The sequence below is a fragment of the Ostrinia nubilalis genome, chromosome 6 (assembly GCF_963855985.1).
Source record: "Ostrinia nubilalis chromosome 6, ilOstNubi1.1, whole genome shotgun sequence".
In the NCBI taxonomy this organism is placed as follows: domain Eukaryota; kingdom Metazoa; phylum Arthropoda; class Insecta; order Lepidoptera; family Crambidae; genus Ostrinia; species Ostrinia nubilalis.
Genome location: NC_087093.1, coordinates 6639544 through 6661953, shown reverse-complemented (window position 1 = coordinate 6661953; position 22410 = coordinate 6639544). Strand labels below are relative to the sequence as shown.

Sequence of the window (22410 nt, the reverse complement as noted above, 5' to 3'; positions counted from 1 at the left end):
TATGTATTTCTGTCAAAAGAATAAAGTTTTAACATGTTTCAATAAACGATGTATAGTAATGCCAAAATTTGAAGTTTTGAAAGTTATATATTTTAAATAAATAAAATAAAAAATGTATTATAAAGCCTTTTTGGAACCTAAATGTTTATATTCTGTAGTATAATCATGCATTTAGTTACCAGAGATGGATATTATCTTTCTTAATGAATTCCAATTCTAACAATACAATTTTTAACACACACACATTTGTGTATCACTGATGAACTGAATGCCTAAAATTTAGAGCCAGCATAGAAGCATCAATCAAATTTAAGATTTCAGTCTATTCAAACTTCCAAGTACAAACCCTAAAATAAATGTTTAATGAATTTTACACCATACTATTGATAGTATCTACCCTTTACTATAATAATAATATTATTATACTAATCAAATGTTTCTTATTTTAGGACAGCAACAGAACTTGGCACACAGATAATCCAGAGTTCACACCATGTTTTCACAAGACAGTTCTTGTATGGACACCATGCTTATATCTCTGGGTGGCAGCTTTTCTAGACATCTACTACATATTAAATAGCAAAGAGAAGAACATCCCATGGAATCCACTGAATATAACAAAGTTAATCGTCACATCCATTTTAATAGTGGTAAAATTTGTTGATTTGGGTGTCACAGTCCATAATTCATCACAAAAGGAAAATGTAGTCTCAAATGCTGATTACTACAGCCCCATCATAAAAATATTAACCTTTGTAAGTATATTTTGTTTTATTTTGTTTTAGGGTTTGTAACATGTGTTTAGGGAAAATGTTTATGTTGTACTTATATTTTAGGTAAATCACTGTCTTATTTCTGTATTAACAATAACTGTTGTACCTATTAGATAGTACTTATATTTTGTACTAAACACAAATGCTACTAAGATATCAGTACATACTTATACAATTACACTAGTTTACAAGGTTTTTTACCCAGAGATGAAACTGATATGTATCGGTAGAGTTATTAACCCTTACTTAAAAACTGAACTTAGAAAAAATTTAGGACGTCAAATTTTGTAAATATTGATTATTTTTTATACATTTATCTCTAAAAACAATCAAAAATAAGTCGTGTTACTCCTTCATTTATACTGATTAGTATCAGTTTCCCTTATTATAGACCAGCAGCAATCCACTAACATATTTTTATCCCAAATTCCTTGGTATCTTTCCTCAAAAACCTTCAAATCCTGGTGAAAACTTTCGCCATGCTCAACACTCACGCTTCCCAGGTTCTCAGGAAAAAAATCCAGGCGAGAATGTAAAAAATGCATTTTTAACGACTTATTCACACCCATTCTTTGGTAATTCCTCAATAATTTGAAAACAATTTCTACATAATTCTCAGATACATTTATATTTTCCCAGGAAACTTTTCATTGCTGCTTTAAATTAATACCAAGATTACCAAGTATCTTTCTGGGTAATGACGGATAAAGAACTCCTTCAGATTGTAGCACAGGTTTTGTGACTGATACAACATCAGGATATTGTATGTTCTTGGTTTTTGTTGTTAAAACCTGCGGTTTCAGTAAGGGAGAAGTAACAGTCAGTAGAGTGATTTGTTGATTCTCTCCATAACATTGGGGTGCCGATTCGTATATGTTTTCTTTTTCCTGCAGCCTAGTGCAATAACATATTTCTCAAATTTTCGCACACTACACCAGGAACCCATTTTTTATCAGGTTTGTTACCGAGATTTGAAAGCAATAGAAATAGGCCCGTTTTACGGCCTCAGTGATTGGTCTCTTATTTTTTGTCAATATAATTTGACCACAAACTTAGCAAAAGTTATTTGGGCTTAATTTACACTGCCTTGGTGACATTTTAAAACAAGTGAAAATGTTAAAATAATACTTAAACGCAATTAAAATAAAGTAGAAACTCCGACACGGCTAACAAGACAGCTTACTTAGGTTAATGTGGATATCTCAAAAACTTGACGTGATAAAAGTTTAAGACATATATTTTTGTAATAAGGGGGCTGGTAGAAAACACACCCAATATGAATTATCTTTGGGTAAAAGAAAAACTTTTTTTTTGTAAACTAGTGTTATCAGTGAGTTCTGCTGCCTCCCCATTGGACATTATGCCCATGCATGGGAGTGTGCAATATGTCTGGAGCCAATATAACATATGATTTCGATTTGATATTGTTATCGCCTGGAAACAGAAAAAAATACAAGACCCTGGAGTGGAGACCCCGCAACAACACCCGCGGCAGGGGAAGACCGCCTAAACGATGAACAGACGATATCCGGCAGCAGGCTGGAGTGAACTGGATGCGTGTGGCCAGGGACAGAAAACGGTGGAGGGTTGAAGAGGAGGCCTATGTTCGAAGGCGAACCCAAAGGCTGACATAGATAGATAGATAGATTCACACCCATTCTTTGGTAATTCCTCAATAATTTGGAAACAATTTCTGCTTAATTCTCAGAAAAATTTATAGTTTCCCAGGAAACTTTTCACTACTGCTTTAAATTTATACCAAGCATCTTTCCCTTATTAGAATTGATGGGTAATGACGGATAAAGAACTCCTTCAGATTGTAGCACAGGTTTTGTGACTGATGCAACATCAGGATATTGTATGTTCTTGGTTTTTGTTGTTAAAACCTGTAGTTTCAGTGAGGCAGAAGTAACAGTCATTAGTGTGATTTGTTGGTTCTCTCCATAACATTGAAGTGCCGAATGGTATATGTTTTCTTTTTCCTGCAGCCTAGTGCAATAATATACTTCTTAAATTTTCGCACACTACACCAGGAACCCATTTTTTATCAGGTTTGTTACCGAGATTTGAAAGTAATAGAAATAGGCCCGTTTTACGGCCTCAGCGATTGTTCTCTTCTTTTTTGACAATACAATTTGACCACAAACTTAGCAAAAGTTATTTGGGCTTAATTTACACTGCCTTGGTGACATTTTAAAACAAGTGAAAATGTTAAAATAATAGGTACTTAAATGCAATTAAAATAAAGTAGAAACTCCGACACGGCTAACAAGACAGCTTACTTAGGTTAATGTGGATAACTCAAAAACTTGACGTGATAAAAATATGAGACATATATTTTTGTAATAAGGGGGCTGGTAGAAAACACATCCAATATGAATTATCTTTGGGTAAAAGAAAAACTTTTTTTTTGTAAACTAGTGTAATTTTTACAAAATGGTTCCTGTTAAGTGTTAGAGCAACACCTAAATACCTACCTACCTACCTACAGAATGTTCTACCCTATATAGTTACATTATTTGACACAACTATTATTTTTGGAAGTAGGTAAAATGACTCATGACTTTTAATATCGAAAAGTACTGTAAATCATTTTTAAATTGCTGCCCTCGTGATTTTTTAATGACGTCATTAATGTCAATTTTTAAGTTTTGAATTGAATACACCACACACAGTCGGTTGTGTCGTGAAAAAATTTTCCCACGAAAACTATAGAGCAGTTCCTACAATAATAGCAATACATTGTTTTGTTTTAAGATAAAGTTTGTAGGCTACTTACACAATAAATAATCAAAAGTATTGATAAATTTTTCGATGTACAATTGCATTTTGTATTCACCAACACATAGAAATTAACAGCAAAAAGTGTTTGTATCAAACATCCTCTCCTAAAGTGTTTAATTTTAAATGTTTGTTGGAGCCTTGGCAATAGTATACTTCCGCGTTAAAAAAAGCCACTATTGTTATCTCTAGAGATGGTTACATACAGTACAGTAGTGTTCAGTAAGATGGTATAGTCTTTATAGTCCTACAGTAATTACACTCGCACCCCTCAGTGCAAAAGCGTGTATTATGTAAGCACACAAACACTGAATGATAAACATGTTGTTTAATTATTTTTAATTTATTTGAGTATGCCATGAGACCACGTGATTCAAAGATAACAAGCCCATGTGCGCGTCGTGCTAGAATAATAAGTAACTCCAACACGACTGCAAGCGCCGTCAAATAGATAGTAGTTTTAAAAATCTTATGGGACCAGGATTCTTATTTCGAACAGTAAATAGGTAATATTAATCAATTATGGCCTTAGGGCTTCTACCTCTTTGTCGTTTTGCTATTTTCGTGGTCACTTTGTCTAACTACCTTTCGATTTCGCTACATTTTATTGAATTATTTATTTGATTCTACTGCCAATATTGTACTTTATGGTTTTAACCCTTTATTCCATGGTGCGTTTATCATATTTTTAAACAAGGACGCCCAAATCCACAGTAATTACGAGAATTGCCTCTTAACCGCATGCATGACGACGTAACCGGCGAGGCAGCCGGTTAGTTGATCATAGAGTTCTAAGTTCAATGCCACTAATTAACTATTCAATTCGTTACCATTACATATGTTTGTATTATGTACGGACCCGTAATAGGGCATGAATAACTACTGCAGTACAAATTAATACATAGGACGATCCATTAATTGACACATTGTGAATCAGTCTTGGAGCCCGGATTACAATCCCTATAAATAGAAGTTTAAATGTTAGTCAAGCAACGAAAAAAATGAAAAGTCGACAGACAAACGCGAAGCGACACTATGATGAAGTGCTGAACACAAACACAGCTTAATAGTAGGTAGGATAAGTAAACTAGGTAGGGTAATTACCGACTGTAATATAAAGACTTATTAAAAATTCTTGTAACTTCTAGTGTTTTACATCGTACTACCTTATATTGTCTTGTTTTGTAATATTTGTTTAAAATATCACACCAAAAATGTAAAACGACCAATAATGCACGCGACGAAGGTTAAATTTAATAGACAAGTTGTTGTGTAGGACCTTGATAAACTTGTTCACACCGAATAGAAAATTGTAATTCTTATGATTGCTGCAAAAAATTGAATAATATTACATCATTATACAACTATGACAAAAAAATATAGTCGGTTCTTGCTTAATACGGTATTCTAAACGGATCTTTTCGAGATTGACCTTCAACTCGACAGAGTGACTGGAAATCATCTTGTTTCTTATAAAGTCGCCACAAGTTTTAACACTACCATGAATTCATTAACTTTAAGATATTTTTTATAAGTTCATAAGCATTTTGTTAACAATCTATCTAAGCTTGTCGCATTTCATACTAAAGAGGTACTTAGATAAATCTAGAAACCCAGCGTTCTAAACAAGACTTATCGCGATGTCCGGGATGTCCCATGATTAGCAATGATTGAAGTAGATTCGATTGTATCTCTCTCTATCAATAGATTATTTAGATTACGGTCGACACGTGAAGAGTTAGATCTTCTATGTATATTTTCAAATTCTAATCATCTTTTATGTTTCAGGCCTTATCAGCAACATTATTATACTATAACAGAAAATATGGTATGAGAGCATCTGGAGTTCTATTTTTCTTCTGGTTGCTTCTGATCATCGCAGGGCTGCCCCAGCTAAGGTCCGAAATCATATTGCACAGCGAAAAAGAGGACGATGAAAACGTTCAGTATAACTTCGTTAGCTACATGGTGTACTATCCATTAATAGTGTTAATGTTTATACTGAACTGTTACGCCGACTTGCCTCCGAAGGACACGCCTTACTCGTACGAAAAGGTAATTGAATCTCTAACCATTCAGATTAAAGTACTGTGCATTCTGATACAAACATCAAGGTCGATGTTACACAACGTGAATGAATATTGAAATTGAATTAAAGGTATTTTGTGTACCTATAGATAGGTACTGTCTGACGATAACATACAATACATGTTGTAATATTGTAGTGGAGATTTTTATTTGCAAGGCTGTGTGCTCAGTATCTTTGATAAAACGATTATGTATAATCATCATTGCACAACAAATGTTTAATCATCAAGTCAATTTTATTGTTCATTGAATGAAAACTGTAAACCTATCTTGGTCTCAAATGCACGAGAAGTAGTAAATATTTTATTGTGAAACATTACTCATGTTCACTTTTATGCGGTTTTTGCTGTAAACCACACGATGTTTTGCCTGCAGCAGCGCTTGTTGACTCGCTAAACAATCGAGTTGATAGGTCTGTTGCCAAGTTAATGGCAGTCACCGCCACAGAGTCACCGCTCAGTTATTGTACCGCGTTATCATCATCATGACATTATACAATATTTCGAAATACACACAACCATAATAATAGTATGTAGTTGTTTTCCCATTCAATAAAAGTCTTTACTTACAATTATAATGTTTTGTAGACCCTGAAGTCTTAAATTGTCATCAAAACAACCATTACTATTTCTACCTAAAAATATGCTGTGTAATGCTGACGGAATCGATCCCCACATGAGTCATGCGTTTAGTAGAACATCCATTTATTATTTAGGATGAACTCGTAGTTCATCCCAACTAATAGGTATTATAAATGCGAAAGTAACTCTGTCTGTCTGTCTGTCTGTCTGTCTGTCTGTCTGTCTGTCTGTTACGCTTTCCCGCTTAAACCTCGCAACCGATTTTGATGAAATTTGGCATAGAGATAGTTTGAGTCCCGGGAAAGAACATAGGATAGTTTTTATCCCGGTTTTTGAAACAGGGACGCGCGCGATAAAGTTTTTCTGTGACAGACAAAATTCCACGCGGGCGAAGCCGCGGGCGGAAAGCTAGTTCTTATTAAAGTTGGATTTAAAGAGTATTTTATGTTGTGTTGTGTATCTAATGAGTTATTAAAGTAAGTATTTAAAAATTCTTGCGTCACATTCCTCGTCCTATTTCCGGTAAGGAATACTACGAAACACAACACTTTGCATACCAGAGATTGAAAGCAGTTAAAGCGAAGCTGGCACTGCCGTGATGGCATATTATAATTATTATATTAGTGGTACAATAATTAAGATGTACCGTATGTACCTATGTTTACAAAAGGCAACCGTTAGGGTTTATACACACGGCGTTTTTTAGCGCACCGTCGACATGCGTTTGTAGCGATACAGAAGCCAGACACGAAAGTCGGATCCAATTTAGACATTTATAGAAAAAAAACGAGCCATCGCGTTTAAAAACGCCGTGTGCATAGGGCCTAATATGTGTATTTTTTTATTAGAACCAATGTCCGGAAAGCGCGTCCGGGTTCCCAAGTCGGCTCACGTTCAGTTGGTTCGACCCGCTGGCCCTTACAGGGTTCCGTAGGAGCTTGACCGAAGGTGACTTGTGGTCACTTAATCCTCAAGATTCATCTAAAGAAGTTGTTCCCAAATTCGACAAGTTCTGGCACAGATCACTCAAAAAACGAGAAATGTAAGCATAGTTGTAATCTTTTTTAAATAACAGGTTGAATATAATTTATTTATTTCAAAATATTATCAGTGGTAACCATACTATTTATTTGTATTTTTATTTTAGCAGTACCAGTAATGGCGCTAAAGCAACGTATAGTAAAACTTCTGCCAGTGTTAATTTCAAGCCTGAACACGAGAAGAAACCTGCATCCATCCTACCAGCTCTCTGTCTGGCCTTTGGAGGCCAGTTCTTCTTCGGTGCTCTGCTGAAGTTGTTCAACGACACTCTAATGTTCTTATCTCCACAGCTTCTGAGGTAAATATTTACTTGAAGGAAGTAGGCCTACGCGCATGATAACTCGCTTTATTCAAGTCGCAAGTCACACACATTGTAAATTTAATTTTCAGACGAAATTTCAATTTATGATCATTTTCATTCCAGATAGGTTTATTTATCTTGAGTGTTGATAACTACAGTTTTATCTTAGTTTCATGTACCTAGCGATGTGTATTCATCGATAAGTACATGAAACTAAGAAAATTCAAAATTCAAACTAAGATAATTCATTTTAAAACATTCTAAAATCAACTATTGCTGGATTATGTTATGTTTATGTTATGTTTATGCATGAATGCTCGATTTGACTTTTGAAAAAAAATTACATTAACATTATTAGTTAGATTGTAAATTCTAAAATGTATAACGAAAGAAATGATAACGTTATGCAGAACGCAGTCTAGGTCAAAAACGTCAACTGGTGAAAATGAAAGTGATTGACGCACTTGACCTCATAAAGCTTGCTGAAATCGAAATGTTGCACCATACCATTCAAATATATTTGTGCTCCCTCTTTCAGACTTTTGATCGGATTCGTAGGGAGCGACGAGCCGCTATGGAAAGGTTATCTCTACGCAGTCGGTCTCATGGCCTGCGCGACAGTCCAAACAATGCTCTTAGCGCATTATTTCACGTCTATGTACCTTGTTGGTATGAGAATAAGGACTGCTCTAACAAGCGCCATCTACAGAAAATCCCTCCGACTCTCAAACGCTGCAAGGAAAGAGTCCACCGTCGGTGAAATTGTCAATCTCATGTCCGTGGATGCGCAAAGGTAATATTACTTCCCAAACAGAGTGGCCGACTGACACAGTACTAAATAAGGAAAAATATGAAATATCATGCGTCATAGATTTAATTTTAGATTGGCTGGATCCGTCTTTTAAGTCGACTTTTGTGTTAAGTAATAAAAAAAACTGTTGAAAAAGAATATAAAAGACATTATAAAGGAGGAGTTAAACTGATTTCACCGCGAAGGTTTATTTATTCATTAGACTTATTTTCCGATAAAAGAAAAGATGACTATTTGCTGAGTAATGGTGAGATATAAAAAGAGCACGTCATTTACTTGCCATGAAAAAACTATTGCACAATTCAAAGTAATAAGTACATATCAAATTGAAATTGTTAATCCTAGTAGCAGAGTAGTGATGACATGTGTAAACAAACAAACAGGAGTTGAGTACGTGTAGGTATTGCACAATTTGAATTAACGCGGAGTACTCTCTAGCTAGTTCTCTCTCATATTTCTTGAATACTTGATACATGTTGGTGAAAATGCTACTTATGCCAAAATATGTTGCCATACGATGTTACTGTATAAGCTCCTATTATAAAACAACACAGTAAACTTCAGTATAGGCCTTTGATTGGTTTAAACTTTACTTGCTCAGTGTCTCCCAAAAATTGTTCTGCATAGTCCTGTATTGCCTATTGCGATCGAAAAAAAAATTCATTTTGTGAATTTGAGATTCAGTACCATGCTTTGGAAAATAAACTTGGTTGAGTGCACCAAGTAACTAGTGTACTAGGGAAATTGGATTAAACGATCTAGATACTGTTTAATTCACACTTTTCCAATATTTTTTATGCCATGAAATTCTGGTAGACCTAACTCTACCTGGGTTTTTCAAAGTTAGGTTTTTGAAAACTTGTCTTTTTAAACCAAAATTAATAGTTTGAATTGAATAATAGTGAAAAAAGCACTTCGGCATATCACAAAATCCACTGGTTTTTGATGCCGGTTCGATATCTATTCCAAGTGTAATTTTACAACTCGAATTTTGTATTTCATTACAGATTTGTGGAACTAACGGCGTATTTAAATATGATATGGTCTGCCCCGCTTCAAATAGCGCTGGCCTTGTACTTCTTGTGGGGAATCCTCGGGCCTTCCGTGCTCGCGGGGCTGGCGGTCATGATCATCCTCATCCCGGTCAACGGGCTCATTGCGAACCGCGTCAAGACGCTGCAGATCAAACAAATGAAGTACAAAGATGAGAGGGTCAAACTTATGAACGAGGTGCTCAATGGAATTAAAGTAAGTCACCAATAGTTATCATCAGTCAGGTGATATTCAGGTTAAAAGTTTCAATGAAAGTTTGTCAATGAAAGAAAATCTCGTAAGTTATAGCAAAACCATACTTTTTCATACTTTATCACAAAGTTCGACAACTAGCATCTTACTAGTTATTTAATTATTTACCTATAAAATATATTGTCCTACAATACATTTAATGAAGATCGACGAATAGATAAACATTTGTTAACAATCGTGATTATCACGACATTGATATGAATCGATCCTAGTACGAGTAAAACTTACTCCTGGGAAATTGTACAGAATACAGTGATTGAATTTTTGTATTCACCATAATGTGCAATTGTATCAATTTGGCATTGTGCGAAGGCTGCTTTTTGCATACAACTGAATACAATAATTATATTGAATTATAGTTATTATAATCACATTTACTTGAATAGTCGTAGATAACCAGTAACGCATAAGATACGCTCGCCACTTCCGGTTTTTCGGACAGTTGCGAAGTAATAATAGCATAATTTATTGATATATTATTGCAATTACCTTAATAAATAACAATAAGGAAGACAATACAAATTTGAAACAACTAAGAATTTGTTGACCTTTCGTGTGTCTAATCTTTATTTATAACTTGTGAGTTATAAATCAAACAAAACCAGAAATAGGTATAAAAAGGTCGAGATAATTTAAGCTATAACGCTTTGATTTCATCGTAGTTAACCTTTAACCGACGAGGTGCGGTCTCACAGACCGCTCCGGTTTTTGAAATTTCTGGATTGCAATGTTCTACTTACTCCCGTGTCCCGAGCGTCTCAGTACCTTCGAGTTTAGTTGCCCAAACGCCATTACAGGTAGTGGTTACATCGACGAGGGCAGTTTTAATAAGATAATTCGATTTAAAGTTCAACAGCGGTCTGTGGGACCGCACGTCGCAGACTACGTGACATTTTTGTACCATACTGAAACTGGCGTTTTTGTTTTAGACGACAAATTTTTCGTAAAAATGATGGATCCTGGGCCACCACAACCTAGGAAAAGACATTTCCTAATGATAAATTGATATTTGAACATAATATTATGTAAAAGATGGTCTGTAAAAAGTCTGTAAAAAAATACCGCGAAACGGGTGGTAAAGCAAGCAGTGACATGTATTCTAAGCTCTGACATGCCAAATCAGCCTGATGTCATTGCACCAGCTGCAAAAAAGACGTACATTTTAGTCCATCTAAATTGAAATCGAAATTATCTTACAGGTGTTACCTATGCATTCCAAAAATGCTTGGCATGCAGTAAAAAAAATGTCCTGATTTTGCCTGATGTTTTACCCTACGTCAATTTTTTTTGTGCATGTAATGTACGTGTCATTTATTTTTATTTTATTCATTATATTCACTATATTTAGGAAGGAGTATAGTTTTTCTTGCTTTGATTAAAATTTACAAGTTATATAGGTATTATTGAGCTCTAGCGTAATTTCAATGAAATTAAGGGTCAAAAAAGTTTTAGCCATATTTAAATAAAAAATATACATTGATTCCTCTCAAATTATACGTATGTTTATTTGTAATACTATAATGTTCTCAAAAAATATAAAACCAATATACTTTTATACAAAAAAATATTACTTTTTGAGTAAACAGTATAGCGGTCCCACAGACCGCACGTCGCAGACGGCGTGACAAAAAAATCACGTCGTCGGTTAAAGGTTAATATAAGTTTCAAATCGCGTATAATTTCAAAGATTGAGTAGGCGTATCTTGTATCACCTAAGTCGTTCGAAGATACGAATTTCGAGGCCATTCTCTTATCAAATAGCACATATTATCTTGTTTGAACGTATTGATATCATATCAAGCCTGATTCAGTGAAATACACTCGATTTTATCAGTTCGTGTTGTAAATTAAATTATCACCAGTATACAAATATGTATCTATTCTTCCTATTTATGACAAGAATATTGATAACTAATCCATGATAATCTCTCCGGATTGATTTTAATACTTTTTACTATCCCGCGTGGATTCAACACAATCTTATCCTCTTACAACAAATTGAAAAAATACTCCACCACAGTTTCTGTTAATATTTATGATGAAAAGCAACAAAGCTAGGTTACACTTCAAAAGGTTTTTTAATAATGTTTTAATTTTACTGTCAAAAATATCTTTATAACGTCAAAAATGCCTCTAAATCTGTAATAAGTAAGAGTACACTACAAAAGTGAAAAATAAAGCATTCAAATAAGATGATGCATGCTTAGAATTCAAGTCATGTACAGACGGACAAAATGATGTCAAGATTAGTTCTCTAGGTTCAGTAGTATATATGTAATGTATGTTAAATGTTTACACAATTGTCATTTGTGTATGTTTACAGGTACTTAAGATGTATGCTTGGGAACCAAGTTTTGAGGAGCAAATACTTAAAATTAGAAATAAAGAAATGTATGTATTAAAGCAAGCGGCATACCTTAATTCGGCGACTTCATTTATATGGTCATGCGCGCCTTTCTTGGTAAGTATTAAATATAAGATATATCTTATTAATATTGATTTTATCAATGTAACTTGTAATGAAGAAAAAATATATTTTATTTGCCTTATAAATCAAAGCGATTATTTACAATCTTAGAGTTACACGAAAAACATACGCAAGCAATCGCAATCGTATGCTACAATTTACGTTGTAAAAAGATTACCTTATCAAATTACATCGAAAAATCAGTTTTTGATATCTTTCATTGCCATCATTAATAATGTTATTCTGATTGAAATAATTCTTGTAATCCTTAAGAGCGTTTACGCCGTTTGGCACAAAAACAGTACTTTTTCAACCCGTTACAATCATTAACCAGTTACATTACAAATATGTTATAGGCATAAATAATTAGGCAATTTCGTCGTCTAAATAGTTAGTTGAGAAAATATTTCGATTAGTATAGTATTTAAGAATTCTATCAAGATAAGTCCACACAGGTTTTCAAATTTCCACTTTAGCGTCAGTTTACAAGCTGACATTTTTTAAAAAATACTGTGAAAACGATATAAAAAACATTTATATCCTATAGCATAGGTCCTTAGGCAAATAGTTAGTTGAGAAAATTCTTAGATTTAAGCATTTTACAATAAGAAATCACAAATTCAAAGAACGTGAAATACCCAAAAATCAAAGTGATTTTTATACCATTATTCTTCTTTAATTCAACATAAAAATAGCTTAATATAATAAAATAACATCTTCTTTAAAATATTTACTTTGAAACGATATATAATTCATTGTTATTGTTTTGCTATAAACATTTGAAAACTATTAAAAAACGCCGCGCGCGAATCATTTCCAATGATGCCCCTTGAAACGCCGCGCTTCGCGTAAACGCTCTTAATCACATGATAAAATTGATATTGTTTATGTTAATGAATGAATTGATAAGGAATAGATAAAAATGTAAGATAGTAATTAAGTTATTTAACAAGAGATTGTTAACTCTAAGATAATTCAATTGTTTACATGGTATTATTATTACAAGTTTTGTGTTATTAACCTTTTTTTTTAGGTGATATTTTTAACTTTCTTCACGTATGTGATGTCCGATTCAAACAATGTCCTGACAGCCGAAAGTATATTCGTGTCGATGTCCCTGTTTAACACAATGCATATGCCATTAGGTTTCCTTCCTATCATCATTGTATTGACGATGGAGGTAGCCACCAAGTTTATTTATAACCTCTATTTCTAAGAAAGAGGCTATGGTTCTTTCTCGCAATCGTACATACTAACCAACATTCATTAGGTTACGCTACTGTAAGACCGTTTTGTGTCCGTCTTATCAACGCATAGATGAATCGCGAAATAACTGCGAAGTTACTCCTAAATGTTGATTAAATAATGTTAGAAATACAGTCATCGTCTTATTACAAAAATGTTAAACGCGCGTCAAACGCGTTCTACTAGAACCAAATTAGCTTGATAAAACTGACACCGAACGTACAAATAATGCCGATATATTTTATTTATTAGAATATAACTAGTTTCCTGGACTCCTCTCATAGGTGTCGCTGATGTCGTTCGGGTGTTTTGTCTTGGTAAACGATACAAGAGCCTTGGACGCAAAGACAGCTTTCGTAGCGTTGTCTCTTTTCAACATACTACGTTTCCCACTTTCCATGCTGCCTAATGTTATATCGAATGTCGTGCAAGTAAGTTTGAAATCAAAATTTTTTTTGTATGTGTTTGGTTTGTAGTTTTTTGTGGATAATGTAGTGAAGCGTAAGTTTTCCCAAAAGGCTTTTGTAAATGTTAATCCTTATTGATATTTGGTGTAACAAGCGCGAGGTTAAGGTAGAATACAAATGTTGCATTTCGCGAGATTTTTTATAAATTTATAATTGTGGCTAGAAATAAAATCTTACTTATGGCTCTCTCTTGTTATATGAAATATTCTAAATGTGATAAATCTCACCAAAAACCCTACATCCCATTCCATCTCACCCCATGACAATGTAACGTTCTACTTTATGTCACTAACATAGCTTAAATTGCACGTTATCAGTAAATGAATGTAATAACAATGTGGTAGCGATGGTAAGTGTTTTGATACTACGGTAAGTCAGTATTATCCACTAATAAAATCAGGTATTTGCTTAGCTATAAGTTAAACGTAAATAACGCATTATATTTACCAATAATAAAAAGGTTTAAATAAAAAATAATAGTTAATATTTGCTTATTTACCAACTTTTACTACGCCAATAAAACGTTTAACCTTCTACGCTTTTGCAAAATATTTGTTTTGTTATTCAGTTTCTTTATGTGTGGTATCTTGAATACTCAAAACAAATATTTGCTTGTTCTATAATCGGTTCTTGCCATTTCAGACTGCAGTGGGCATTAAAAGGTTGAACAAATTCATGAACGGAGAGGAATTAGACGACGGAGCGGTAGAACACGACCCTAATGAACGTAAGTACTTCAACATACATTAACCAATGTTCTATACAGCGCGTTCATGATATCCCATAACTCTAGTGCAAGGCTATTCCTAGACTGTGGCGTTTCGAATATGTCAACATCGCACTTAAAATTATGAATGATTTACTTAACTTATCAATGAAAATTATGTACAAACAAGAGCACATCAAGCTATCTTTTAGTATGTTGTTCTGCCATATTAACGCCCGTATTCACAAACGATGCTTGCTTAAGTGAAGCATCAAATCGTTTGAACGCACAGCGTTGAATAGAGCTCTGTGATTGGTTCGTGTGTCACCCTGTGCATCCACGCGCACTGTAATGTTTGTGAATAAGGGCGTTAGTATGTTATGGTACTGAGACTTACTATGGCTGGGTTGCACCATCTTACTTTAACTTTGACAAACGTCAAAAATCTGTCAAACTCCATGCAAAATACACCGGTTATCGTTATAGTTACGGTCAAAGTTAGGTGATGCAACCGAGCCTAAATGTATTCCAAAAACATCTGCAGTAATTTTATTCCAAAAAAATAAAGACCATTTCTATTTCCAGCGAACCCCCTGGTGATAGAGAACGGCCACTTCTCGTGGGGCGAGCAAGACGCCGAGCCCGTGCTCAAGAAGATCAACCTGAACGTGCCCCGCGGCTCCCTCGTGGCCGTAGTCGGCGCCGTCGGCTCCGGCAAGAGTTCGTTGCTCTCCGCCCTCCTGGGCGAGATGAACAAGGTCTCCGGACGAATTAACACTACCGGTGAGGTTCCATCTTGATTTGTTATCACATCACTAGCAGTGCAGTAGGCCTAGGATGCGCGCCGCAATAAACGTTTATTACGCCATTTTATCGATTTCTGCGCGATAAGCCCATACATTTGTCGTCTAAATCATCGATAAGATTTTATCACGATGCGCATCCTAGACCCGCTGGGTACATGGGCGTACACAGCTTTTGATACAGAGGGCAGTTTGGCCCAGGGAAATACAGATTTTTAGACATGATACTCTGCGACACCTAGGGACAAAATATAAGGTATGTAGAGGCGGGTTTCCAGGGAAGCAGCTGCGTCTTTCTTGGCAACACACGCCACTATAGCTTTATGAGCCTCTATTTATCATATTCTTCTGTATTATGTTGTATTTTACTAAGAATATTTACCTTTATAAAAAAAAATTTAGACAGTCAACCTGAAATATGTAATCTCAACTCTTAATATACGTATTATAACTAACCTAAAATATGTTTTAGGTGAAATCGCTTACGTTCCTCAACAAGCGTGGATACAAAACGCCACTCTGCAAGACAACATCCTTTTCGGCAAACCGTTGGACGAGCACAAATACAACAACGTCATCAATGTGTGCGCTCTAAAGACCGACTTTGACGTATTACCTGGAGGTGACCAGACAGAAATTGGTGAAAAGGGTAAGTTAAAAGTAAAATAACTACATATTATGTAGTTATGAGAAGTCTGACAAAAGCTTTATATGATTTTCTAAAAAAACATTAATTTCAGAACATCTTTTAAACTGAAAAGTTAGCTAGTTTAATTCATTCGCATAACGATACTTCTTGCAATTAACTTATTAGTGTTAACTTCATCACTCCCAAAGTCCAAACTGACCGAAGCACTAGGTTAAAGGCTTCCACTAAAACAAGCGCGAGCGCACGCGGTTCTGATTCAAAAATTAGTATGAGCAGCGCACGCCGACGCCGTGTGCATTTGATTTCCATTCCAATTTCCAACCCGCCTATGCCTATTGCCTGCCGCGGGCACCTGCTCCGTGCGCCCGCGCAAGTTTAATTTATTTTTATTAATTTTATTTAAAAGTTATTTGCACATTGAACAGGGCATAATAAGCGAGCTTGATGCCATTTCGTCAGTGAAGTTCTAACAATGCGTAAGTAATTTTTGACGGTTTTAACATTTTGATGCCATTGGATGAAAAAAGACCGCGTGCTTTTTTCCGACCAATTTCCTGTAAAATGCACATTTTTGACTTACGCACTGTCGATTTGGCACTCCTTCCGTTCCCAAGGTTCAGTTTTCTAAGTTGTACAGTGTTCTAAGATCTACACTCGGCATCAAATAAATCGCACCTCCCGCGACAAGCACTTATCAAACGTATGCATCCCCACTTTCCACCAACATTGGTACCATTTGAAAGCCTAGTTCTAAACTTCATTTCACTAAAAAATTGTGTCTTTAGAAGGACACAGAGTCACTTCTTCAAAAAATAGGTAGTTACGCTTGAGCCAACTTTTATGGCTATACACCGTGTTACTTTGCATTCTTGCCATATTCACAGAGATAAAAGTAGGTAACAATACCTATTATTTAAGATAAACAAGAGACTCCCATAAAGAAAGTACACTAAGATTTTAGTAAATTCGGTTTTTCAGTACAAATTGGAATAAACCAATTTTGTCTCGCACGTTCTACAGGTGCAAGTGGAATAAACCTAGTGGGCGTGGCCTAGTTCTTAATTTTATGGCTTTGGGTACCAGCCTTTTTATCCAGTCATAATAACTTGTCCAAAGATTTAAAATAACTATTTTAAAATACTCTTCAGTTGATTTCAGATTTTCTTTTCTACTTTACGGGCTTAGGACCGTCAAAAATACGTAATAATTATTAGGGTTTCAATTAATTTACAACATTGTACCCTATTTTTACAAATTAATAAATTAAGTATGAAATGAAATCACCTTATTCACGATTAATTATTTATTTATAAGTTCCTACTTACAAAGTTTACGTACGGCGAAGCTTTTCGCTTTAGTTTTCGCAACACATAAACGTTTTGTATCACAGTTTCACTAAAACAATCCTTTCATGTAACGCGTTTACACTGTTTATCTCTTATGCGCATAGTACCAGTCGTTTCAAGTCACTCCAAAAATCCATTGGTGTCAGGTCCGACGATCGTGGTGGCCAAGCTACTGGACCCCTCGTCCAATCCACTGTTCACCAAACGTATTATTCGCGCACTTGACGCAAAGAATATATTTACTCTGACGAGAAGAACGGCGACTCCATAAAAAAATAACTGGACTTTTCTTAACGCCATTTAGTTGGTGACTTTGGTACTAAGGCGGTATTTAATCCGTGCTTGGCTACGTATTTTAGGTTATTATCATGACATAATATTATTATTATGTCATTGATTTTATGTTCTCCCATTATTTTTAATTAATGCAAAAAACTTTTCAGAGGTAACTAAGCCCGTCAATATGATCAAGAAAATGATACTCAAACAATTAGAAACACATTATTCTCTTTATTAAATATGATGTCTCATGACTTAAACTAAAACACTAGATAAAAAGTCACTGTCTCCAAACTTAAATACCTACTAGAGCACTACTGAGTCTGTATCTCACAATCACACTAGACAATATCTCCAACAGGATGATAAAACATTATTATCACAATAGATAAAGATTAACACAAAAATCTTTGAATAGCCGTTTTTATATTTTGAAAGTTGTGACAAATTAATCACCGACAAACTGACAAATGACTTAAGTGTTGTCGTTTGAGAAAATCCTTATTAGAATTTTTTTGGATCGGGGAACACATTTAGCAGCCCACCTAATAAAGTCCACGGCGCTGCCTACAAAGTCGGACGGGCCTGACTTGACGTCCTTATTGTGGGGGAGCACCATCCTGCTGCAGCTGGTAGTAGAGCATTTGGTGTAACGCTAAGGGTACGTCATCAAGCATTTCGTCTAAGACGTCTTGCAGACACTCCAAGCACCATTTTGATTAAATTATTCGTTGTTTGAATACACTTCAGTCATTTTTGTATTATTTATAACGTGATATGTGTTTGATGGATTTCTCAGTTTTTTACAAGTGTCAAAAAGACATTTTAAAGACAATAGATTGCAATAGATATTTAAAAATACAATAAAAAGTAAAAAAGTCTCCATCGCCATCGCCAACAAGTGATGTGCATGCGTTACGATAATTAGTGGTGTGTTTAACAGATTGTCGATAAAATAAAATACTCAAGATTAAAAAAAAAATTTTTTCGGGCATTATTTTTTTACGGATTTGTGTTCAGTATCAGTAATATAGTAACCTCTGTAAATATGGCAAGAATGCAAAGTAACGCCCTGTATAAACTATTAAATTGGGATTAATTGCTATCCATCTGTTAAAAAGGACAAGTAAGATCATTATTTGGTTTTATAACCACAAAAATTGGTCTACTTGGTCCCAGAGGTGAGCCCCAAGTGAGGCCTTTTTTCAAGTCACATTTATGGTACCTGTTAGTTGTTTATAAAAAAAAATAATGAGTTTTTCTTTAAGTTTATTTATTGGGCTTTCAAATAACACCAATATGGGTACCATGATTATGTCAGAAGAAAATCTCTAAAGTTCGCGTCGCTGAAGGTGCGATTTATTTGACGTTGAGTGTATAATCTGTGATGTTTGTCTATAGGTATCAATTTGTCGGGCGGGCAGAAACAGCGCGTGTCGCTGGCGCGGGCCGTGTACTTCGACGCGGACAATTACTTCCTGGACGACCCGCTCAGCGCCGTCGACTCGCACGTCGGCAAGCACATATTCGATAAGGTACTCATAATATGCCAACTTGATAATAGTATCTCTCTATGGTTTTCGGTCGTATGATATTCGTTACAGCTCTATAAAGGGTTAATAATATGTACGATGAACATACGACGGTCGTCAGCAGCATCTCTATGTTGACCTTTCGGCCCTTTCCACCGAGGCGGAGCGGATTTTTCCATATTTGACGGAGGCGGCGCTGCGCGGAGCGGAGAGGAGAAATAGAAATAATGAAATCTGATGGTTATTCAAAACACTTCTCCGCTCTGCTCCGCCTTGGTGGAAACCGGCCTTATACGGTTTGAACACCGCCTGTGTGTTTCTTGGCGTTCCAACCCTGACCAAATGTACTCAAAATATCGTACTATTCCACTCGCATTTATCATCCAGGTGATCGGCCCCAACGGACTGCTCAAGAACAAGACCCGCGTGTGGGTGACGCACAACGTGTCCTACCTGGCTCAGACGGACATGGTACTGGTGCTACGAGATGGCGAGGTTTCAGAGGCCGGCACGTACCAACAGCTGCTGGAGAAGAAAGGCGCCTTCGCGGAATTCCTGCTGCATCATCTGAGTGACGCGGAAAGAACGTCGCCCGAAGGCAAGTACCAAGTACTAACCTCCGTGTTAAGCTGAAGGCTGTGGCATCTACGCCTAGTCACATGCGCCGTCAAGGGTACCTTCATCGAGTTACTGCTGCATCACCTCAGCGACGCAGAGCGAACCTCGCCCGAAGGCAAGTATAGACCACCATGTAAAGATCGACGCACTTATGAACTCAGCGTCGCCTAGCCGTAACCGAGTCGATGCTGATCCGTTTACGTTACGTGCTTAACACTACAATCTTACGTAGCTGTAATAGGTACCACTTTGCAACAAAAACGTTTAGTCTAACGCCTCGTCAAGTGCGCCTTCACCGAGTTTCTACTACACCACCTCAGCGACGCTGACTCGCCCGACGGCAAATATAGACCAGCTTGCTACACTTAACACTGAAATCTTTTGTAGCTGTAATAGGGACTGCTTTGCAAAAACAACGTCTAGTCTGACGTCCCGTCAACTGTACCAGAATTATTCATCAATCAATCGTTGCACTTTTCAATTTCTACATTTTCATTTCAGAATTGGACGAAATAAAACAACATCTTGAAACCAAACTCGGCTCCGAGTTCCAGAGTAAACTACAAAGGGCGAGATCGTTATCAGAAAGCAATTCAGAATCGGACCAAACAGCAGCTGGTAGGTCACACTATACTTAACTTTTTTATTGTAAATACTCTGGCGATATCCCAACAAAATCTGTAGTCATAAGTTTTTGACCTGACTCTTTTTGAAGGCTGACTAAAGCTCAATCTACTGGGTATATTATGTATTTCGAGACTGTGTAAATAAATAATTATTTTTGATTCCTTTTTAGGCGACCGCTCCGGCAGCCAGAAGCGGCGAACAGAAAGTATTACACCTAACGAACTCAAAGAGAAGTCGAAACTTATTGAAACAGAAAAAACTGAGACCGGCAGTGTGAGTATTTCGAAAGTCCAATCTCCCCAAATCGATTCAAGTGCTCTACCTGAAGTAGTAGATTTTTAAATTATGTTTGTTATGTACCATTATTATAGATAGTTTCATCCACGAAGACGCGCTCCACCATTCTTCCGCTAAAGTTTGACTGTTAGCGGTACACGCTAAATTATCCACGAGTGCACACGCACACTACAATAATGACACTCGGATTGCTCGGATCAAGCTCCCCGCACCCCGCGCTTCCCTCGACCAAAAATTGGTGGGTCTTCGTGGATGAAACGATCTATACTAGGCTGTTAAACATTACCTAAAAATTCGTGTCCTAAATGCTTATATTGTTGTAGGTAAAATGGAGCGTGTACAAACATTACCTGACGAGCGTGGGCGTGGTGGCGTCGATCGTGACGGTGCTGATGAACCTCATCCTGCAGGTCTTCCAGGTCGGCTCCAACTACTGGCTCGCGGAGTGGTCCAACGACCAGGATATGGTAAGCACACCTGTACAAAGTTTTAATGGTGTACGGTCAGCGTCATATTGTTCGATACCCCCAAAGTTGCCAAAAAGTCTTTGTTACTTGGAATAACGTTGTGTTGTTTTAATTTATTGTCCATTTTGGGTATCACGAACTACTTTTGTTTTTTTTAGACAGACAAACTTATGGCGCATTTTCATTAGTCGATAACTCGTTCGGTATACAGCATGCGCATGCATAATACCGACCGTGCTATCGACCAATGAAATTCATCAGTCGATATACAGCTTGCTTGCGGGTCTTGAGTCAAATATTTCATACGTGTGCTTGTTGGATGTGGCACGCGTTCCAGAAATCTCTCGCACTCCGCATGCGGACCCTATCGACGAATGAAAACGGTTCGCCGAATGCGGGCCCTGTGGCATGCGTTCCAGAAATCTCCCGCACGCCACATGCGGACCCTATCGACTAGTGAAATTGCGCCATTACGCTTTCTTTCTATCTTTACGATTAGTGGGCTGAATAAAAATACCAGACAATGCCATGTGTGTCGTGATACAAACTTAAAATTTCGTGGTATCGATCAAGCCTTAGCCAGTTCGATTTTTCAAGTTATTTACAATTTAAAACTTTGACCAGAAGTAAAGGATTTTATGAAACTTCCGGCAATTAGGCGCGATAATCTTTTCGTCACTCATAACCACTTTTCCAACCATGCGCCATGTTTTAATTTGATGTCATAATTATGACGTATACAAATGCTTATTAATATAATTCTAAATCGTCGTTCCTCAGATGGTCGACGGTGTGGTAGATAAATCGAAACGAGATCTCTATCTCGGAGTATACGGAGGGCTCGGCATAGGACAAGGTAAGTCTTTTACATAATATACTAAAACAACGTGCATTTTAATGCAGACAAGCCTCTTGCAACCACTATATCATGGACTTTGTGTTACTGGAATAGACCAGTCAATTTTGCCTCTTTACTATGCTGGTTCTATACTTTTCTATAGTTTATTAAAGAAATTGGTATGGTTCAGTACATATTTTGGAATCATCCATGTATATAACTTATACGGATTCGTGCCTTTATCTTAGAATGGGTGGTATTCGGGAAAAAGTGGGTGTTTAACTTTGCATAATTTGGGATGAGATCGCATGATTACTGGTTTATTATATTAACTTCTCTAAGGTCTGTCAATTAAACTATATTAGAATTTAAACAGACATTAATGAAG

At 36.2% G+C, this 22410-nt stretch overlaps 1 protein-coding gene across 7 annotated transcripts in view; it reads left to right on the top strand.

Moving 5' to 3' along the window:
- Nucleotides 1–22410, top strand: part of LOC135072478 (multidrug resistance-associated protein 1) — a 45080-nt gene that overhangs the window by 2959 nt on the left and 19711 nt on the right. For 2 of the 7 annotated variants that reach the window (XM_063966402.1, XM_063966399.1), the window contains exons 2-18: nt 450–755; nt 5343–5609; nt 7072–7265; nt 7374–7562; nt 8104–8358; nt 9384–9624; nt 12005–12142; nt 13678–13824; nt 14503–14587; nt 15152–15349; nt 15842–16018; nt 19045–19178; nt 19563–19773; nt 20295–20411; nt 20590–20693; nt 21041–21184; nt 21965–22040. In XM_063966402.1, the coding sequence (XP_063822472.1) occupies nt 450–755; nt 5343–5609; nt 7072–7265; nt 7374–7562; nt 8104–8358; nt 9384–9624; nt 12005–12142; nt 13678–13824; nt 14503–14587; nt 15152–15349; nt 15842–16018; nt 19045–19178; nt 19563–19773; nt 20295–20411; nt 20590–20693; nt 21041–21184; nt 21965–22040 (2983 nt within the window). Of the gene's footprint in view, nt 1–449; nt 756–5342; nt 5610–7071; nt 7266–7370; nt 7563–8103; nt 8359–9383; nt 9625–12004; nt 12143–13181; nt 13329–13677; nt 13825–14502; nt 14588–15151; nt 15350–15841; nt 16019–19044; nt 19179–19562; nt 19774–20294; nt 20412–20589; nt 20694–21040; nt 21185–21964; nt 22041–22410 lie in introns of all 7 variants that reach the window. The other 5 variants (XM_063966398.1, XM_063966396.1, XM_063966403.1 and 2 more) reach the window with 3 other exon arrangements.